Source organism: Bos grunniens, chromosome 4 (assembly GCF_055505025.1).
Source record: "Bos grunniens cultivar Pamir isolate PY7600 chromosome 4, Bosgru_T2T1.0, whole genome shotgun sequence".
In the NCBI taxonomy this organism is placed as follows: Eukaryota; Metazoa; Chordata; class Mammalia; order Artiodactyla; family Bovidae; genus Bos; species Bos grunniens.
In genome coordinates this window covers 28,173,570-28,196,292 of record NC_141168.1, presented here as the reverse complement: position 1 = coordinate 28,196,292, position 22,723 = coordinate 28,173,570, and the positions used below count along the sequence as shown (strand labels likewise).

At 40.0% G+C, this 22,723-nt stretch overlaps 1 protein-coding gene across 4 annotated transcripts in view; it reads left to right on the top strand.

The window, feature by feature from the left end:
* The window catches only part of SND1 (staphylococcal nuclease and tudor domain containing 1), a 421,555-nt gene that overhangs the window by 167,293 nt on the left and 231,539 nt on the right, over positions 1-22,723 (top strand). For all 4 annotated transcript variants that reach the window (XM_086395775.1, XM_086395776.1, XM_086395778.1 and 1 more), the window contains one exon: positions 19,762-19,862. In XM_086395775.1, coding sequence (XP_086251901.1) covers positions 19,762-19,862 — 101 coding nt within the window. The remainder of the gene's footprint in view (positions 1-19,761; positions 19,863-22,723) is intronic.

Here is a 22,723-nt window from a genome sequence, read left to right as displayed (position 1 = left end):
TACTCTTACTTTTTGTGTTAATTGAGTAAGTAATACATTTAAAACTCAAAATGCTGACAAAGGCTGTATTAATCAAAGAGCTCCCTTCTACTCTGGTCCTTCAGCAGTTCAGTTTACCTCCTCAGAAATAACTAGTATTATCATTTCCTTGTAAATCTTTTCCAGAGGTATTTTAGGCCAATACAGACAGATGTGTTTGTGGGTGTATATTCTTCAAATACTAGTATCATAAATAGTTAAAATTTCATATATATTGCCCAAAATGATATCTTTGCATTTGTATTTCATATTTATGTGCTTAAAAGTACTAAAGAGTTTTTGTTGTTTTCTCTATGACCATAATTTTTCTACTTGAAAGTGTAAGTATGAATTCAGCTAATATTGGGGAGAATGTCCATTTGGTATGACAGTATATTTTGTTTTTGCTGCTTTGCTATAAATAACACATACTGCCTGTTTTATCAGTGACAAAAGCAACACTTATTCACTCTAAAAAGAATATTTCTGAAAGAAAAGTTAAAGCAAAAGGAAACTACCACCCAGGGTAGCATCTGTTAATGCTTAAGTATGTATTATTCCAATCTTCTTTTTATGCATTTGGGTATTTGCATAATTTTCAACTTAGCTAATAATTATATGGTACTTAGTGTTTTGTAACCTTCAATATGATGGTTTCCCTGTATCATTTAAATAGACTCTTACACACGAAGTACTTTTATTATTTAACATCAATTGAGTATTTAGTCAATATCCTATTTTTGGCTATTTGTCGTGGTTTAGCATATGGACTTTTGGAAGCAAAAAGACGTGGGTTTGAATCTCTGGGGTAGCATTACCTAATCCAGGCCTGTCATGAGCATTAAATGAGGTAATGTATGGAAAGTACTTACTGCAGTGCTCGGCACATTGTAAGAGCTCAATCGATAATCGCAAACTACTGAGTCAGGGCTTGGGAAAATGAAGAACAGGGAGCAGTATATAATACGACAAATAAAATGTGAGGTTGTTCTATTCTGTGTCCTGATAAGGTTGAATGAGAGAAAAGGAAGATGGCCATTCATTTTATTTTCTTCGACCTCTGTTGGCTTGAAAACCAATCTTAAGAAGATGACACTCAATTGCTTGCCCTTCTTTTTAAGAAAACCTTTTTGATCCCCAAGTGCTCAGTGGCCCTGACTTGTATCTGCCTGACTCATAGAGGAAGTGGGGAGTGGGCCTGGGGAAGGAAGAGCCTGGAGAGAACTCTTAACATCCAGTTTGCTTCTTTTCTGAGATTCCTGGTACATTTTTTATAGCTTGATAGAGTTTCCATGGGAACTGGCAGGAGATCTGATGAGAACTTAATTTTCTATGACCCAAAGTAAGCTAAATAAAGGACAAAATATGCCCCAACCAGCATTTTTTTTTAGCCCCCAGTCTCTCTGAGAGTCTCAAACTTGAAGTCTCTGTCTCCTGAACTTACCTATCCAAGAAATATAGCTGTTTGATCATTAGTTAGAAATAAATGATTGATTTCCTTCTTTTCAACTCCCAAATGAATGCTCAGTTGATCTAACACTTCAAAATATTATTGCCACTTTGATTTACTTTTAAAAGATTGAATTTGGAGATTGATTACGTTTGCGATAATACTATGAAATAGGTTCATTCCTAACCGCATAGGTAGCACATTTTAAGTACTTCACTATGCTTCAGGTGATTTGTTATTCTTTGTATTATAGAGTGATTCTCCGTTTCTCAGAGCAATTAATAAGTTATCCTAGTACTAAATAGGAAAACAAAATGAGGCAAAAATTTGGCTTTATTAAATGATGTAAGTAAACTGGTTATGAGTTCGTGTCATATTGTCATTTCTCCTTAGTGTTACCCTTAAGGTTTCCACTGATTCTAAATGATGTCCTTTTTACAATAAAGTGCATATTAACCAAAATTGATCAAAATGAATTAGGCCAGGTACATCCTCAGCAGTATTGTCATTTGTTGGTCTCTCTCCCCCCGCCCCCATTACGGGCCAGTTCTTCTAAGGACTGACTAATTTAGGGATAGGATTTACATTGGCTGCATAGCCTAGAATGTAAATTCTGATCTACATTCATTTTCTTTGTGCTAGTCTTGTCGTCACATAGTAGCATTCCCACTGCTAGGAAAAGATGGATTCCTATGCAGTTTCCGCAGATACAAGTCTCCATCTGCATTCCCATTGGTATTTTACCCTTTGGAGCAGTGGAGTGTCTTCGTTTCTAGTAGTTCTGCTCATCTTGCTACTGTTGATCATCTTATTTCTTTAGTTCTTCACTTGGCAAAGCTTTTCAGATCTCATTCTTGACCCTTCTTCTTTGAGAGGGACCCCATTGACTGTCTTCACAGGTTAAGTATTTACCAAATATTTTCTCTGGTTTTTGGAATGTTGTAAACAATTACTATAGACTTGTAAGTTATTTTTGAAAATAGGGAAGTAGGAACATGCAAGCACCAAATACAATTTTGTCAGTTGATTCTAAGCCTTCTGGAGAATTGGAGCTGGGAAGTCAAGCCTCTCCTCTCATCAGTCACACACACGCTGTGCTTTTGGTGAGTGTGACTGTTGTCACTTTAGACCACACCGTTAACCAAGATGGTCTTTTGTTCTCCTTCTGTGATTTTTGTTTGATTATAAAAACAATGTATGTTTGTTATAAGTTATAAGTTTGGAAAATATAAAAGAAAATTAAAAGTAATTCAAAGCACTGTTAGCATTTTGAGATTTTCTTTGATTCATACACACACAGATATAAATAAACCTATATGTCAATTGACAGCATAACCTGAACATTTCCTCACAAACTTAAATAAAATTTCTTGAAGTGATAATTGCAGTGGTTGTGTAATTTTATTTCATTTTAACTTTTTTGAACTATGGTGCTGTGGCTTTTTGTTTTGATAAACGTGCCATACTATATAATCAACTAGATTCACTAGCATACAAAATCAGGCTTCTCCATGTGGCTGGATCTAACGTGAACGTGCAGTCAGTCGTGTCAGACTCTTTGTGACCCCATGGAGTGTAGCTTACCACGCTCCTCCCTCCATGGGATTCTCCAGGCAAGAGTACTGGAGTGGGTTGCTATTTCCTTCTCCAGGGAGGGTGGATCTAAAGTTAAGGGCAAAAAAGCTTCTATTTATATATAATTTATATATAATTATAATTTGTATTTAGTAAGTCTATTCATTGATGTTGAGTGCTTTATTTACATGGGATTTGGCCATTTAAGAAGTATAATAGCTTCCCCCCTTTTAAGTCCCTTAGATTTTTCTCATTTAAAGTCAGACATCTGTTTTTTGAGATTTTAACTATTGTATTTTGAGCTTTTATTTTTTCTCCATAGATTTCATTTAGTCTAGTTCTTAATGCTTAATTTTAACCTTCTATTATTCCGATATTTTAGAGCAACTAAGCAATAGAATAGGTTTTTTTTTTTATTTTGTTTTTTATATTCTTGCTTATAAATCAGTAGGCGATATAGCAATAAGCTGGATAGTTTTGGAGAAAACCAGAAACAATAACCAGAGTTGGTAGTCTTTCTCAGCCTTCTCATGGATTACTCCTTCGGCCACCTGCACTGCATCATGTATTTAAGGGTAGCTTCTCAGACTTGTAAGACCTTGGGCTCTTAGACTGTAAATTTCTCCAGGCATATAACAGACCTAATTTACTGAAATGACTTTTTATTGTGGATTACTATTCTTGTAATTTCAACTTTTATTTGTAGGATTTAGTGGATATAACTGTTATTGAATTGCTGTTTAAGTTTGGGTAATTCATATAACTCCCCTGAATCTGCTTTTTCTTACATAGTAACATACACTTGCCCTAGGTAATAACTGTGATTACTTTCATTTGATTTAAAATAAAGTCATTCATTTTACTTTATGCCTTAAAAGCTCAGCTAACTAAGAGTTGGGATAAAAAGATAATCTCAATGTAATAAAAATTTTAACTTAATCATTAAAAGTAACTTACTACTGAGATATATCTTCCATTTTCAGTCTTTATAATAAGCTAGCCTGTTCCAAATTCTATGAGTTAGCTGTTTTGTATTGCAGAAGAGACCCCTCTTACATAATTTTTGGACGGATTATATAATCTTCCTGAATAACTGTCATGTTATAAATGTTATTTATGTGACTCCCCCTGCTCCACAGCCCAGCCACCTCTAAGCAGTTAAAATACAGTCTCACAGTGTTCAAGAGAATCGAAAATGTGTATTTAAAAAAATGAAAACTCTCACAGATAGATTACTGATATATTGTAGAATTATTAAAAATTGATTATATTCATTCTTTTTTTAGGTTTGGGAGTTGCTTATTAGATCAGTGCCAGTTATTGGGTTGCCCAAAGAGTTTGTTTGGGTTTTTTTGTTACAGTTTATGGAAAAATCCAAGTGAATTTACTGACCAACCCAATAATTCTTCTCTTTCCCCCCATTTGCTCCAGATTAGGGTATCTCTAACGTGCCTGTCATTTCCTATTAACTATGGGATTTTTCCCCCTAGACTTTTGAGCCTCATACCATTGGATATTTTATTGATTACTGTATTATGCTTATTGTGATATTTACTTAAAAGAATTTTTATCAGATGTCACTAATAGAATGCTCATTTTATTAAACGTTTCAATTTATAGCCTTCTGTCTGTTACAACCATTTGTTACTCAGGATCTATGTATAAGTGGGTCACTTCATTTGATTTAAACATGCCTGTGCATCTTGGTGTATCTTTTACAGAGATAATAGACAATGTATTCAATATATTATGGACCCATCCTTTCTTTTTCACCTAAGGAACCTGAAATTTTTAAAGTATATTTATATGCATTACTATTCTGTTTGATTTTTCATATACATATATATATATATATATGAAATTTAGCATGTATATATTGCAGTTTTGTCTGTCCTTTTTGTAATGCAGTAAGTTTGATTTCTATTTCCAACACCTACTAGATGTTCTGAAATGTTTTGAATGAAATGAAATGATTGGGCTTCAGACCATTCTTTTGAGATTGTTCAAGAAGTCTCTCTTTGGGGTAGTTTGCCTAAAGATCTTGGCTACTGATTGATTGCAATAAACTCTTGGTTATAGACGGATTCCTCAGTTGCTGATTTTCTAGTGTTTGGAGGTTGGTACTGTGGTGTGATCCAGGTGCTTCTGTCAGGATTCTATATATGCTCACCAGGCATTTTCCTGTTACCCTCTAGACCTGCTAGAAGTTTTAGCTTAAAATTCTTTCCCACAGACTTGTCTAAACTTCTGTGGTGATGCTACAGTGGCAGAGTATTGTTAAAAATCCTCATTATATTCTTAGGCTGGTCTTTTGGTGACCAGATTAGTAAATTTATAGCTCAGACAGTTATGTAATGACTAAACCAGTTTTCCTATTTTGAGTTTATCTTATGTGCTAAAAGACATGGGGACTTTTCTTTAGTAGCAGAAGAATAAAAAAATCTTTCTGTGCTAAGTTATGGAGGAGGGCTCATTGGGTCTTTCTGTTTATTCCTGTCCTTCTGTGCTGTAGAGTAATTCATCGTTCATTTTCTGCTGTGGAATTGGTGCAGGCTGGAGAGGAATTGGGTCAGCTGGTATGTAGACCGTCACATAGAAACGAGCTCACATGACCCGTCAGAGAGTGATACATTGCTGTGGAAATCAAGGATGTATTCAAACAGGCTAAGTCATGAAGATAGGAGGATCCTTGAAACTGTGTTACAGTCTGGTTCATCGTGAGTGAGTGTGTGCAAGGAAACTGGAAAGCAGATGCAGCCAGTGGGAGGCTTAAAGCTTTACAGGGATTTCATACTTTGTAAGAATATTTCCATAGGTGGTATCTGTATCATTTTTGCCATTTTAAACAATGCCTGAGTGCCTGTGCTGTTTGTCCTGAGCACATGATCTGTTGGGAAGAAGATTTCTTTCCTTGGAAATGGCTGGCTGGTTGTTTGTTTGGACCATCTCCTCAAGACTTAGGCCCTGAAAGATTTCTTTTTCCTCTTAATGAGAGAGTGGTGCTTTTTATTTTTTTTAAATGGGTTTGGTTGAAGTTCTCTGAACTGGACAGGTTGGGAGATTCAAATATTTCCTTTATGTGATTTGACTCCAATGGTTTAGTTATTTGTGTTAATGATAGTAGCTTTTCTGCATATGGCATCAGATAGAGCCTTTCTTCTCTCAGCTGATTCTCAGTTATATTTTCTTGTTATAAAAAATAAGATTATTTTTTATCATTATAATGAGATTTTATTAAAGTGGTTCTCAGTGCACTTGCTGTTATGGCTGCAGTCTCAAAAGTATATTTTTATGGATAAACACAATATGGTATATGAACACACTATATACATTCTGCCGTTGAAGGAAATAAAGTACTGGCATATGGAGCAACCCGGGTGAACCTGAAAGCATAATACCACGTGAAAGATGAAAGACCACTTATCGTATGTTTCCATTTAAAGGGCATGTTCAAAACAAGCAAATGGGAAGAGGCAGTAAGTAGATGGTGGTTGCCAGGGGTTGCAGAGTGAGTGCTCAGTGAGTAAAGGGTTTTTCTTCAGGATGATGAAAGTGTTCTGGAATTATAACGGTGGCGGTTGCACAGCATTGTGGATACAATGAAACTTATTAAATTGGTATACTGTTGACTGTTGGCAGAATGGCTGCTGAACGGAGGACAAGGAGTAGTTGGTGTTTCCTTCTTGATGTTATTGCTGGTTGGCGTTTTATCCAGTGAGTTAGTGGTGGGTGAGAGTGGGGATGGGGGTGGCTGCTGAAATGTGTGAAGAGTCCCCTCATTAAGAGAAGCATCTACTTGTCTAGGGATTTGCTAATTCATAGAAGTGCTTTGGATAATTACCTTTATGTTCTCATTATTAATGGGAAAGCAAGACATTTAGTTCACATGCTTGATTGATTTCACATTTGTATGTTCGCTGTCTTTTGCTTAAGAAGATAATATCAGGTTTTGAAATTTTACTTTCCTTCTTTTTTGGAAACTAGTTCCCAATTTGTTGACTAGATGTGGTAACAGGCCTTAAACTGATATTTGCTGGCTCATACAGACGGAAGTTCTACTAATAGGAGCAGTGACAGTGGAGGCAGTTTAGTGGTACACCCAACATGCTGTCATATTTCATCACCTTCAGATTTATCTGCTGCTGTGAGACAGTGTTTCATCACCGCTAGTCCTTAAACCCTTTGCTGATCTGTGCGTTATGTTAGGGGCTTCCCTGATGGCTCAGCAGCAAAGAACCCACCTGCATGCAGGAGACGTGGGTTTGATCCCTCAGTTGGGAAGATCCCCTGCAGGAGGGCACAGCAACCCACTCCAGTATTCTTGTCTGGAGAGTCCCGTGGACAGAGGAGCCTAGCGGGCTTCAGTCCATGGGGTAGTAAAGGGTTCGACATGACTGAAGTGAATGACCATGCACACACACATTATGTTAGAGCTAAAAATGGAAACCCCCTGGGTTATCATCAGCCTTTATTGACTGTACCGTGATGATGAAGGGAGAGAGAATGAATTTGGTTTATCGGAGTAGAAAGTCTGTGTTTCTTCTCTACTAATGGGAAATAGGGTTGCAGGACATGAAACGAGGATGGAACACAGCCCTTCAATGAGTAGCCCTTGGACGGAGTAGAGGAAGAACAGCAGGGGAGTCTACTGTAAAATGTTGGTGTTAGTTAGTGGTCAGTTGGCAAAGTGGTATTTTATGTCATGCATCCTGTGAAGCATCGAGTAGCTACCTCGGCTGTAGGAAGTGCTGCAGATGGAATAAAGATGGCCAGTAGTATCAGACTTGTCAGCGATCCGCGTGCCAAAATGCAGTTCCTTGTTACGTGACAAGTCGGGGAAACATATGGCAGGCAGGTGGCGGCGGCAGCATCATTATCAGCACACAGTGAGAGTGGCAGTTCATTTGCAGATGGTGATGCCCACCTGCCACGGACACAGCGCACCACTGGGCACCCGGAAGTGTCCTTCTAGCAGTGTTCTGCAGCCCCGCATCATCCTTATTGGTTGGCCTGAGTGGTGACCCTGGAATCATCCTGGGAATTAGTCGGAAATAAATGTTCAACATTGAAATCTGGTTAGAGGAGGCCAGTTGTTGTTTTTTTTTTTTTTTTTAATTAAAGTACATGTTTCCGTTGTCTATTTTATTCCATCTACCACTGGTTTGTATTTTTAACTTACCTATTTATCCTTCAAATGTAATTTAAAATCTTAGAAATTTATAATGTGGAAAGTTGAACACATACCTTTGAAGGTAAGCCCTTCTGACAGTGCTACGTAAGTTCCCCCAGATTGTTTCTAAGTATGTCCCTGAATTCCCCCAAATGAGATTACAGCTACCATTGTGTCTTTGCTTTTTAAAATTTGAAAATGTTGCCATAGCAGAAGATACAGATTTCCCTTGTTGTCAACAGCTACAGCATATTTATCGAGACATGCTTGTAATAGGGAAAAAATGGCCATGCTTACTGCCAACTTGGAACTTGGGCTAGTGCGAGAGTTCAATCACAACTTGTAATTATGCATTTGTGTTAAACCACCATGAATGCAGAGGACAGAATGCTTGTACATACATCTTTGTTTCTATAGAACTATATTCCTTGAAGTGAAACTGCCAAATTGTGAAACGTCAAAAGACACTGCATATTAAATATTAGTACAATTGCCAGTTTGACCTCAGAAGATGTACCCATTTAGGTTTCTGCCAACAGTAAAATTGCCACTTAGAGAAGCTATGAAAACTGAATGTTGATTAGATAAGAGCATGGACAACAGGGATTAAATTCAACTGGAGAACTAGGTAGAGGTGGGGGATTATGGTGGAACACAGCAGTTTCCCAGAAGTGTAGATGGACCTCCATAGATGTGTGACAGTTTTATAGGAAGAGAGTGAGCTGTAGACTACTACTCCATCCCATTCTATAGCTGCCTCTGAGAATTGGTGACACAGGTCCATCTAGTTAGACTTGTGGTACCTAGGCATGCGGCTTCAGTTGGCTGTCTTTAGGAAGCAGAAAAATAGCTATTTCATATCCTGGGAAGATGGAATGATTTGTCCTCCATGACTGAGGCTTCTACTCTGTTGTTAGTGGGTTTGGAGACATGACTTCTAATGACTGCTGTCTGTGCGTAAACCATCTTTTTTCCTGGGAAAGTGATAGAGGTATGCTCTTGAATTCTTCAGAGATTCTGGAGTAGTCTGGGCTCTGTCTGGCTTATGTGGGTAGAATACCCCAAGTTTAAAAACACACACACACATTTAATTGTTAGATGCACATTACATCAAATTTATCATCTTAACCATTTTAAAGTGTATAATTCAGTAGTGTTAGGATATTCTCATTCTCCTGCAATCAGTCTCCATCTTGCAAAACTGAAACTATACCCATTAAACAATGACTCCCTGTTCCTGCCTGCCCCCAGCCCCAGGAACCATGATGCACTTTTTTCTTGAAGTTTGACTACTCTCAAGTACCTTATTTAAGTGGAATCATGCATTATTTCTTTTTTATGTGTGTGACTGGATTATATAATTTAGCACGACATTCTCAAGACTCATTCAAATCATAGCATATGTTAGAATTTCCTTCCTTTTTAAGGCTGAAAAATATTCCATTGACCACATTTTGTTTCTTCATCAGTGAATATTTGGATTGCTTCTGCCTTTTGATAATTGTGAGTAGTGCGGCTGTGAATACAGGCTACAAACATTTCTGAGACCTTGGATTGAATATACCCAGAATTGCTAGATTTTACGGTAATTCTATTTTTAATTTGTTTTTTAAGAACTCGAGAAATACCTTTGCTTTGTGTCTCTATATGAGTAATGGAAATTGAAGGATTGTGAGTCTGGGAGAGGGCTTCTTTGTACAGCTGCTGAGAGGTAGCTTACTTCAGGAATCTAGGCTGTAATTGGTCCTTTTGACCTAGGTTTAAAATCCAGTGCTAATCACCTAATTTTCTAATATATATTTGTGGGCTGGAGACTTGGCTGTGTGAATATACGAATACTGGGTTGTGTTTTTTGTTTTTTAGAGGACCTGGATTTGAAGGAGGACACAGATGCAATCAGGATGGTCTTTGATCAGTGTTGGTGTATAGTTTCAGACACCGACCTCAGGTGTTACTGCTCTGTGCACGCTGTGCCTTTGATCGGGAAACTTCGTTTCATTTAGTAGGCCTCTATCTTCTGTGTGCAATGCTGGAAGAGGAAGGTAGTCTAAAGGAAGAAAGGCTTATGATGGTAACACCTGACTATCTTGGAATCTTTTCTTAGCAACACAACCAAGAATAATTTATGTAACAGAAGAGCTGTATCTTTGGGCTGTTTTTCTTTGTGCCATTGGCAGGTATTCCTTAAGAATTATATTTTTTCTTTATATTTCTCCTTTGAGGTCACCATACATTTCTCTTCATCCAAGTTACCATTCTTTCACCTTACATTAACTTACCTGAGTATATATTTGTTTCCTTGGTCTGAATGACTTCTAAATGCCACCCTGTGGGCATGCTGGAGAAATAGGTATGCCCTGAACTGTGGTGGACACAGGGTGGCTTTTCTGTACTGATTTTGCAATATCCAGCCCCCAAAGCATTAGGAATTGATCAGAATTCTTGGGCATACTTGAGCTCCCACTTTGATTGCTTCAGTTTCTCAGTTTGGCTTTTTGGTGAGTGGCCTTTTCCTTGGTAGACTGGCACAGATTTGTGGAGAAAATGTAATTTAACCTTTTTGTTTTTATCCACGTCTTAAAAGCATTCTTCTTTTCCTCCAGTAATATGACTGAGATGCCTTTAAGCAAATACCCTTCCTTCATATCCTTGTGCTTCTCATCTTAGTTTCATTATAGCTGTTGTTTTCACGACTGGGTGACATTGTGTGTATTCTATACAAAGGCATGAGTATCTCTGTATATTTGTGCTGCTTGTGTGGCTGGAACTCCTCCAGGGAGAGTTCTGGACGGAGTGATTTAATTTCCCCTGACTGCTGCTGACCTTGGAAATTTTGGACACAGATGACTGTGACTGACACTTGTATAGAGGAGAAAAAAGACCCACACTCACCCTTCATCCTCCAGAGGAAGGTGGTGGAGATGGTGGCTCTGAGGAGAAGAAAGAAGAGACAGGAAGGGGACCCATGTGACAGTTTCCAGTAGTGTTTTGGGGGCCGCTGGCATTCTTGGGTATGGATAGTGTGGTATGACAATTAGGTATCGGGATGAGTTAAACCATGATGCGTAAGATAATGGTTAGAACACTGATGCAAACACAGGTTGTGCTTTTCAGATGCATTTGTAGGTTTATAAGGACTTGGGAATCAAGAGCATGGGTGAAAATACTTGTAACTGTGAGGTTACTTGGAAAGGGTGGTTTCTGTTCATCTCTGATCCTCCTCAGAGTTACTTGAAATATTTTCAACAGTCAGAACTTCATCCCCTTGATGATTTTATATGTGCTTGTTACCTACCTTATGCATAAACAGTGCCTCATTTCTGACCATGTTAATGTTCTGTTTTTTGTCAGGGTGTTATCACTATTTCTAGAAATCATTGCCCAGCTCTAGTGACCTCTTACATAAAATGTTTTCACGTTTACTTGTGAATCTCATGCCTGGGTATGCTTCTAATTAAATATTTACCAAACTGAGTGTTCATCAGGAAATAGTGATGTCCACTTAAATGAATGCCTAACGTCAGGTAGAGACTCTTAGCATCTCCACAGGCCCCATCTGAAGCTGGGTTTTACCTTTCCTCTCAAAACAGATGAACACATCTGACAAGGGGGTGGGAAGCAGTGGTTTCATTTTGTCAGAAACATTAAATAAGAGAGCTCCTTGACTCTGTGCTCATCATAGAGGTTGGGAAGCCATAGAGGTTCATGTTCCATTGATGAAAATGAAATGTGCTCAAAATTGTTCTGACTCTGGGGGAGTTGGGAAGGGTGATTGTAGATCGGAGAAAGCAACATAAATACATGTGAATAAACAGCCGGCCTTAGCACCTAATTACAATGATTTTGAAGGAGGTGTTACCAAATACATATGGCTGGGTTGGAGAGGTAGGAGAGGATCATTGCTTATGTCTCCTTTTCTTTGCAGCATAAATGTATACTTTTTTGTCAGTGTATCTGTGAAAGTACTTTTAATTTAAGACATGCCAAAGCTAAATGATGTCCTAATGGGACATAGAGATTTCTGCTTTTGTCTGTGCTTATAAACATAAATGGTTCACATCTACCAGTTGCTCACCTTCTAGTAACACCATACTCAACAGAGGCATTAGTCATAACTACAAAAGCAGCTGTTTCTTTACCATGAGTTTCTAGTTACCATCCATTAGAATACATTGGAAACATCAAGGTGAAGAATTCTAGACTTGGGTCAGCAAATCAAGGATAAAGTTCAGCCACTGATTTGGTAGAGAAGTCACTCAAAAGTATCTTCCTCAAACATTGAACAGAATATATTCCACGATGACAGTTATAAATTGGAGGAATTTTCCTCCTTTGTGTACACATTTATTCTCACCCCTGAAATGTTTTTTAGAACTGAAAATTATGTAAATACCTTGTCTTTCTAGTCTAATTAAATAGATTTTTTTTTTCAGTCAGAAAATGAATAATAAACATTTTATTTTTTATACCATGTTTTTTCATATTTGGTTTGAGTATTTACAAGGATTCATAAATATAAGATAACAAAAGTTCCTGGGAGAAACTAGAGAAGGATAGAACCACTAAAGGTAGGAGCATGTATAGAGGATTGAGGCTAAGACCCTGGTCCCATAATGAACAGTCTGGGCGTGTACAGTCCAGTATTGCGACTGCAGCTGTAAGTGGCCGCACACTTGAAGTATTGCTGGTCCAGACTGGGATGTGTTTTCCTTGCACAACACACACTGGATTTCAAAGTCTTTGTCAGTGAAAGGAAAGAAACCCAATACCTTAAGAAATACTGGTTATGTGTTGATATGATAATGTTTTGGGTGTTTTGAGTTAAATCAGAAATACTTTTAAAAATCAACTTTCTGTTTCTCTAATATCACTGGTAGCCCAGCTGGTAAGAATCCACCTTCAATGCAGGAGACCCTGGTTTGATTCCTGGGTCAGGAAGATCCCATGGGGAAGGGAGAGACTACCCAATCCAGTATTCTTGGGCTTCCCTGGTGGCTCAGATGGTAAAGAATCCGCCTGCAGTGTGGGAGACCTGGGTCCAATCCCCAGATTGGGAAGACACCCTGGAGGAGGGTATGGAAACCCACTCCAATATTCTATCCTGGAGAATCCCCATGGACAGACGAGCCTGTCGGTCTATAGTCCATGGGGTTGCAAAGAATCGAACATGACTGATCGACTAAGCACAGCACAGAAGATGTCAGTGTACATATGTTGCTCTCATTTGTGACTCTTGTTGTTGTTGCCTCCTGAACAACAAAGGTCCGTTTGACATCTCCTTGTGAGAGTTTAGCTTGTGTCCTAGTAGATAGCTGAGCTGGGGATCAGCATGCCCAGAAGCAGGACCAAGGGACCCCTTGACAGTTTTGTTAGATGCTCATCTGTATTTAGATGAATGAGTAACTAAAATGTGTTTCAGATTTTAAGAAGATAATCTCTGATACTTTTAAAATAATTATGTATGCTATTTGTTAGCAGGGAGAAAAGATCAAGAATGCCTAAATTAAATATTGTCCTGTTATGCCCAGAGCAGATGCCAACTTGGTTGCTCTCTGTTTGTTGATCTTCCTGATTTTGTAAGGCAAGGAGCATCCTCCCCAAACACCTCTGGTTAGCCTATTAGTTGAGTTGATTCCCCACACTCTGCTTCAATTATCTTTGGTAAATACAATCTCCAAACTAGTACCTGCCGATTAACCAGGAGAGTGTCTAAATAAGTACTAAATAGTGTATCATTCTTTAAAATAAGTCCTATTTATCTGTAAGTTGGGATAAATATGGATGAGGTACATACTCTTGTTTGCTGTGGCTCCTTAAGGAGAAAAGTGTATTTAATTGAGTTCTGCCTAATGACTTAAAGCCAACATGTGCCTTATTTATGCATATATGTATGTGTGCATGTATTTATGTATTTATCTTGCAGACACTTATCACCTACCCTGTACCAGGCTCTCCTCCAAGAAAATCAGTATGTTTGTCTAAAAATAACTGACACATAGAGCTTATTATGAGTCAGGCCCTGCTCTAAATGTTTCATGTATATTAATGCATTTCTCTTCTAACAATGAGATAGGTAGAGTTATCCATGTTCAACTGAAGCCAGAAGTGAGGTTACTTCTCCAAGTTCACAGAGTTCAGAGGTAGAATTGCTGGGAACCAAACCTGCAACCCTCCTGATAGCTCAGTTGGTAAAGAATCTGCCTGCAATACAGGAGACCCCGGTTCAGTTCCTGGGTTGGGAAGAACCCCTGGAGAAGGTTTTAGACTACGCACTCCAGTATTCTTAGGCTTCCCTTGTGGCTCAGCTGGTAAAGAATCCGCCTGCAATGTGGGAAACCTGGGTTTGATCCCTGGGTTGGGAAGATCCCCTGGAGAAGGGAAAGGCTAGCCACTCCAGTATTCTGGCCTGGAGAATCCCATGGACTGTATAGTCCATAGGGTCCCAAAGAGTCAGACACGACTGAGCTACTTTCACTTTCAAACCCGCAGCCAAGTGGCTGCCAGAGCCCGTACTCTTACCCAAGCTGTTGAAATACTTTATTCTACTTACTTTTATCTGCCTGCTGCCTTAGCCAGACTTGCCCAGATGATGTGTTTTCTGTTTCCGTCATGAGGATGACAGGTCACATGAGAGCCTTTTTTGTGAGGCAGGGTATTTTTTTTTTTTAACATCTCTTTGTGGGTTTATGATTGGCCATGTGGAATAGTGGATGGGATTATATAGTAATAGCCTCATGTAACAGCCCAGATTCAGGCTTTGGCCTGGAAATGTTAGGTATCTCTTACGCGCTGGCCTTCAGATTATCATCAGCATGAACAAGTCTGTGGAGTTCTTCGGTGGTTTGACGGTACTGAAGTATGACGATACTACTCACTCACCATCTAGTGAATGATTAGTTTCATGAAGGGTATCCATAGATTGAATTCCTTAGGTGTGACCTGAGTGTTTTCTGTTAATACTAAGCTGTTTCCAGACTTTATGTGAGATTGGGATACAAATTTGGTTTTAAGTTCTCATCTTAGTTCTCTGAAGGGTCTTTGAAATTGTTTTCAAGGAGAATTCCACAATGGACCATGGAGGAATCAGATTGCCGGCTACCCTTTCTTTTTCTCTGAGAGCTTCTTTGGAAAAAAAAAAGTAATATGCAGAATTACACTTTTCTTAATTTAAAGCTTTATCCCAATTTCAAAATAATTTCTTCCCTCCTTCCTGCTTTAATATATAGAACAGAATGGTCAACAGCTTGACCATGTGGTCCTAACCATCTCATTTAGTGTCCTTCAGAATTTTATGTCTGGAAGGGTTCCTGATTACATGTATCCATTCATCAAAATATTATTCACTACATATACTCCTTTTGAACTGTGGTATTGGAGAAGACTCTTGAGAGTCCCTTGGACTGCAAGGAAATCCAACCAGTCCATTCTGAAGGAGATCAGCCCTGGGATTTCTTTGGAAGGAATGATGCTAAAGCTGAAACTCCAGTACTTTGGCCCCCTCATGCGAAGAGTTGACTCATTGGAAAAGACTCTGATGCTGGGAGGGATTAGGGGCAAGAGGAGAAGGGGACGACAGAGGATGAGATGGTTGGATGGCATCACTGACTTGATGGACGTGAGTCTGAGTGAACTCCGGGAGTTGGTGATGGACAGGGAGGCCTGGCGTGCTGCGATTCATGGGGTCACCAAGAGTCGGACACGACTGAGCAACTGATCTGATATACACTCCTACTGTATAAACCCTGTGATGCTATGTAGCACACAGTGTCTGGCTAAATTGTCTTCTAGGATTCTCGAGTTCAGTGATGCTCTGAAGTTCTAGTCTAGTGCGCTCATTTACCAAGTGAATTGCCTAAGAAAAGTGAGGCCCAGGGAGGTGATGTATGACTCATTCATAAGAGAATGACAGGTGGAATCAGCAGGGAGCTGTGGACTCCTTGTGGTCCTTGCTGTAAAGAGGGCCAGGCCCTCCCCTTGTGTCCCGTACGTGTAAATTCTTGCATATACCCAATGTTCCAGGAGCATCTTTGCTGGAAAAATGAGGGAAACGTTTGCAATAACCCAGTACTTCTTTTCAACTCATGCCATCCCATATGTAACCACCCACAAGCACAAAATTCAGGTTGTTATTATTCAGATGAAGACTTTGCTAAGATCTGCCATTGTTTAATTGAAACTGCTCTTTATCAAGTGATTGACAAGTCAGGGATGAGTATCTGGAGATGAGAAACTCCAAGGCAGGAGAGCAGAGCTCAGACTCCCCAGGAGAGGGACATAAATGCTAATTACACGTTGACTTTAATTCTTGGTTTGTCATAGCTGTCTGCAGGTGTGCGTCGTGGCTGTGGGCTATTCTCAGGGCCTCATTTGTATTTGAGATTTTCTTTAATAATGTTACCTCCCCCAATGAGCTCTTTAATCTCTGCCTTTCAGTTCTTTCTCTAGATAGAGGAAAAAATTAATTGGCAGGTGAATGTAGAATGTAGTTACTAGTTCTTTCGCTGATTGAAGCTGAAAGATTTGGAAGAGTGGGGTTGATTTCCTTTGAAGACAGTTTGGGGATAGCATGCCTTTGGCCTGGCAGATGAGATGGGGAGCTGTTCCTTGCCAATACACCCCTCAGCACAACCATCACCACCACTACTCACGTAGCCTTCCTGGTGAACTAGCATGATTTCTGGGGAGAGAGCTGATGTTACTGTGTGCCACGTGCTTGCGCTGATGAGCCGCTGCCCCACTCCCGTCTCCTGAGGAGGAGGCCTGTCATTGGCAGATGCAAGGTAACCTTGAGATTCACTGAGTTTATTTTTAAGCAGGATGAATTATTTTTTCCCCCTGGTAGTGAAACTGAGGACTTGAGCTTGTTACTAGATGGATTGGGTGAAAACACAAAAATAGGTGAACATCTCTACATACTTTTTGACTTGCCCCCTGAATGCCCCAAATTGGACCATACCCTACTGGGCCCTGAGTTACTTCATGTACTCCTGGGTGGGTACTCTTGAGGTTTAGCTCCTGTTCAGTGCTTATTTCCTGTGTGATTTTTGCCATAACTTCAACAGGTATCCCAGCCTCTTCCTTCTCCCAGAGGTTAATCATCCGCCCTTGCCAGAGGAGAGTTGCCAGAGGGGTTGGTCAGAATAAATAGCATGCAGAGGACTCTTTCCCTCCCAGGGATTGGAGTCAGCTGTGCTTCTGTGTGTGTAGACCGCCCATTCCTTGCCCTCTGGGCTCTAACAACTCTGATCAGCTGCATGTGGGGCAACTCTGAAAACCTCTTTGTTGGTAGTTTTTCAGCCCTGTTTTTCAGGGCTTTGTTGGTAGTTTTTCAGCCCTACCCCGACTCCCTGTCTGTTCACATTCCTCACATTTATCCATCTCCTTAGCTTGGACAAAGTGATAAGGCTGAGCAGTAATGTCAGTGTGGACATCTGACCTAAGGAGTCCTCTTTATGATTTCTTCTGAGTTGTTGTATTATGACAGTACTTCACATGAGAAAGATTTGCCTTGCCTTCAGCCCTTAGTTGGCTTTCTCACTGATAGGGCTTCTTGTTGCTTTTAAAACGTGATTAGGTAGAGTGAGTGATCTGACAGTCAGAATTTGGAGGCAGCTGTTCTTCCGAAAATTTCCATATTCATTTTTAAAATGGATTTTTGAGGAGCAGGCAGTTTGAAGGGATTTTGGTGGCGTTCACCAGCAGTCTGGTTGATGCTCATACATCATGCTGTCTTCAAGTATCTCAGTGAGAACCAAAGTGGTTTTTAGGAAAGGTGATTCTGGACTTTGAGACTGTGAGGATGGCCTCAGGGTGCTTGACTCCTCAGTACAGGTATATAAGCTTGGCCATGACCAAAGTCAAGTATATGCCTTCATGCTGTTATGCGGCTCTGTATGTTTCCTGATGGACACAGCATGCCGCTTTGCTTCCACACACAAACACGGTCATCTTGAAAGGCTTCATAAAGAAAAAGCATTGCTCGGCGTGTTTGTGTCCCTATGTTTTGTATATACTAGGATTAGCCCAGTGTTAAAGGTTCTTCTGGTCCAGTCCATCCTGCTCCCACCCCACCCCCCAAATTTCCCAAGTCCACCCCTATTGGTATTCAGTGTAGTCAGCTGTGTCGTTTTGATTCTTCTTAACTTGGGCCTTGAGAACTATGGCAGACTGAAACTCCGTGTAGTTATTCTCTTGAGGCATTTCATGTTTTTAAACAGATTTTCAAAGTAGTCCAAAAAGGTTAGAGAGCTGCTTTACCAAAATGTCTAGGAATCCTCCAGGAATATTCCAGATTTCTTCTCTGTTGACTGAAGTTTATGTAGGACCTTAAAGGTTCAGCCATTTGTCCTCTCTTGACATCAGTCATCTTTTAGGTTCTATAGCATCAATTAGACTCAAAGCAGAATTGAGCAGAAAGTAAAGAGAATTTCCTTGTCCCACCCGCCCCCAGCCATGTACTTCCTCCTCTGTTATCAGTAGACCCCCTCCAGAGTGGTATATTTGTTATAATTGGTGAGCCTACCTGGACACACCATCATCCACAGTCCATCATTTACTTGGGTTCACTCTTGGTGTTCTGCATTGTATGGATTTTGACAAATGTGGAATGACATGTATCCATCATTATGGTATAATCCAGAATAGCTTCACTGCTGTCAAAATCCTGCCCCCACATCTGTTCATCCTGTCTCATCCTGCTAACCCCTGGCAATGACTGATCTTTTTACTGTCTCCCACATTTTTGCATTTTCCAGAAGGTCACAGTTGGAATCATACAATAGATAGCTGTTCGACGGGCATTTTTCTCTTAGCACTGTGTATTTCAGATTGCTCCATGTCTCTTCATGGCTTGACAGCTCATTCTTTTTAAGTGCTGAATAGTATTCAGTTGTGTTCATGAACCACAGTTTCTTTACTCACTTACTGAAGAACATATTGGTTGCTTTCAAGTTTTGGCATTTATGTATAAAGCTACCAGGAACATCCAAGTGCAAGTTTTTGTGTGGACATAAGTTTTTAACTGGTGGAACGTATGGTAAAAGTTTGTTCTATATAAAACCATTGCTCAGAGTGGCTGTACTGTTTTGCATTCCCAGTAATGGTGAACGAGAATTCCATTTGTTCCATACCCTCACCTCCGTTTGTTGTCAGTGTGTTGAATTTTGGCTATTCTAATCGACGTGTTAATAGTTGTCTCAGTTTGCATTTCCCCAGTTACACATGTGGGGCATATTTTCATATGCTTGTCATCTGTATGTCTTCTTTGATAAGATACCCAAGTCCTTTACCCGCTATAACACTGGGGTTTTGATTTTCTTACCGTGGAGGTTTAAGAGTTCTTCCTATATTTTGGATACTATAGTCCTTTATCCAAGATGGCTTTTGGAGGTGTTTTCTCCCGGTGTGTGCTTCAGCTTTCAGTTGTTTTTTTAAAATCTTAGACCCACAAAGTCGTACCGTGAGTGAGCTTTTACAGCCAGCACACAGGGCTGCTAGTGAGCTGTGTTGCAAATTCTCAACCTTAATTACCTTGATTTCTTGTTTTCAGGTCAATGTGACTGTGGACTACATTAGACCAGCCAGCCCAGCCACAGATACGGTGCCCGCCTTTTCAGAGCGTACCTGTGCCACCGTCACCATTGGAGGAATGTGAGTGTTCTGGCTGGTAGCAACTTGACCATGGCTGGGAGTTTTTTCTCTTCTCATTGATATCTCTCCCCCCTTTCACCCCGATTTGCTTTCTGTCACTCCTAACACAGCGGCTTGTGATTGTTCTGTCCCAGTGTAGCACTTTGTTTGCAGCGTACTTCATAATTGCTCACTAGTTAATCATATATTTTCATTATTGTCATTATTTAAGATTTATTGGGCTCTGTGTCCTTGGCACTATGTAGCATTCATTATTACTGTTAATAATGCCATTTATTGAGTGTCAATCAGGCCCTTAGGTACTATGCAAAATTAGAAAGATTCTCTGTGTATTAGTTTAGGAAGTTTAATTGTAGGCCAGAAAAAGAAGAGAGGTTAATTGGACATTTTCTTTGAATAGACGTATGTAATCAGTAGATGACAGGGTCTTCCTCTTGTGTTCCACTGGCTATACCCTGGTTATGTTCCAGAGTCTCTTGGGAGCTTGGTTGACGAGCAGCCTTCCAAGGAGGTATCTGATGGGGGCAGGAGGAAGCCCGCTGGGCCATGCTTCCACAGTAAATATTAAAACAATCATTCAGTCCCCAGTAGCAATTCTTACTCTGCGTAAAGTATACCCGCATGCTAATTGCCTCCTTCTGTATTTAACAGTCTTAAATGGTGTTTGTTACCAAACTGGTATTTTGCTTTTGTTTTAAAAGGAGGCATGGTGGAAGGGAAGAAAAGAGTAGGTTTCTCATCAAAACAGGGATTGTCTTATTGCAAGTACAATGGAGCCCATTGGGAGAAACACCTTTCTCTAAGCTATAGCCTGTCTCTGACAGAAGGGTATGGTAGCTAATGTGCTTTCCAGAAGCTCTCCTACCACACAGGAGCTCCTCCCGTCCACATTCCAAACCCGCACTGCCCCGCTCCCCGCCCCGCCCCCTTCCTGTTCTCACTTCGGAAATAAGTATTTTTAGGTGCTGTTACCACTCCTGTACCTATCAATGTTGTTGACGTTCACACAGCAATCAGGGGCTTCACTTTTGCCGAGAGGAACTGAATATAGGATTTTGATGTCATTATCTTAACACCATCACAGGCGTTGGGTTATTTTTAGAAGCAGGTTCTTAAGAAATTAGATAATGTTTTCAGAATGGGGAAAACTGGGAAATATTTTGCTCATTCTTCTATCTGTCTAATTTGCAGTAATGATTATTACTAATTTGTCACCAGTTCTTAGGAGTTCAGTACATGCTTTCCTCCTGTGGAGAGCCGGAAAGTGAGTATTCCCCTAGACAGATTTAAGATTTTTGCTGCCACAGACAGGAGTCCTCTCCAATAACTAACTGCTCCTCCTGTCTACCTGTGGTAAAGACAACACCACTGTGGTCAAAACGCACATCTTCTTGGCAGATGGTTCCTATTCATGCTTATCTAATGGCCCATTAGAGTGGAGGGACTTTCTTTTTGGTTACCACTGAGGTATATTTTCAAAAGTTATGCTGCTTAAAATTAGATATTCTGAAAGTGTTCTTGTAGGGAGTTAACCTTGACCTTTCTCTCTCCCTGTTGTCATAAGATGGTATTTGATTTACCAAAGTCCTTACCTCGAATTAGACCAGCCTGGCAGGGTACTTGGGGTGCCCTGCTATTCAGGGCATTCCAAATACTACTGTAGGAAAGTTGAGGTATGAATAATACCAATATCCAAATACTCAACTTAGATTTTAAAATTATATTGAAAGTCTCCTGATTTTAATAGTTTTTTTTGATAACATTGGCTAAAACAGAGGATTTATGTTTTTATCCCAAATGTTTTAATTCCATTTTTAACATAATGAGTTAAATACACTGAGTTTCCTCATGGATTTGTTTCTACTAAACTCGACTGTCTTGAGTAAATTACTGGGCAGTAATTGGGAGAAGTGTGAGGATAGCCTAATGTCATTGAGACCAAACTTCACTAGATAGTAAGCTCCCTGAAGATAGGGATTATTGTCTCTTTTATTCCGTGCTGTAGTTCGTAGGAGTTCAATAAATATGTGAGTTATTTGTTTATTATATTGCAGTGTCCCTTTATGAAATAAAATAGGGAGTGCTTAGATGTCTCATCAGAGAAGGCAATGGCACCCCACTCCAGTACTCTCGCCTGGAAAATCCCATGGATGGAGGAATCTGGTAGGCTGTAGTCCATGGGGTCACTAAGAGTCAGACATGACTGAGTGACTTCCCTTTCACTTTTCACTTTTCTGCATTGGAGAAGGAAATGGCAACCCACTCCAGTGTTCTTGCCTGGAGAATCCCAGGGATGGGGGAGCCTGGTGGGCTGCCGTCTATGGGGTCACACAGAGTCGGACACAACTGAAGTGACTTAGCAGTAGCAGATGTCTCATAACCTGGGACAGCTGTTTCTTCTGAGCTACAAGTTGGCTTTAATCTGATAAATATATACATAAAAAAACTTGTATCTGATCCAATAGTTTTCCCTGTTTATTTGGTTATTGGAAAGTCTGTGCCAAAAATGTGCTGTGCTTAGTTGCTCAGTCGTTTCTGACTCTTAGCCCACCAGGCTCTTCTGTCCATGGGGATTATCCAGGCAAGAATACCGGAGTGGGTTGCCATGCTCTCCGCCAGGGGATCTGCCCAACCTAGGAATTGAACCCAGGTCTCACACATAGGCAGATTCATTACCATCTGAGCTACCAGGGAAGCCCATACCAAAGATAGGGTGCCTCTAGAAAATGTATCTGATAGCATGCTTCTGATGTTTGGGTCTTTCTCAAGGCTTCTCTTTAGTTTCCTGTGGCCTTGATTTTGTTTTCATTTTTCCCTCAGTTTTCTCTGCTTAAATCATTCCAATACTACTGTGGGAAAGT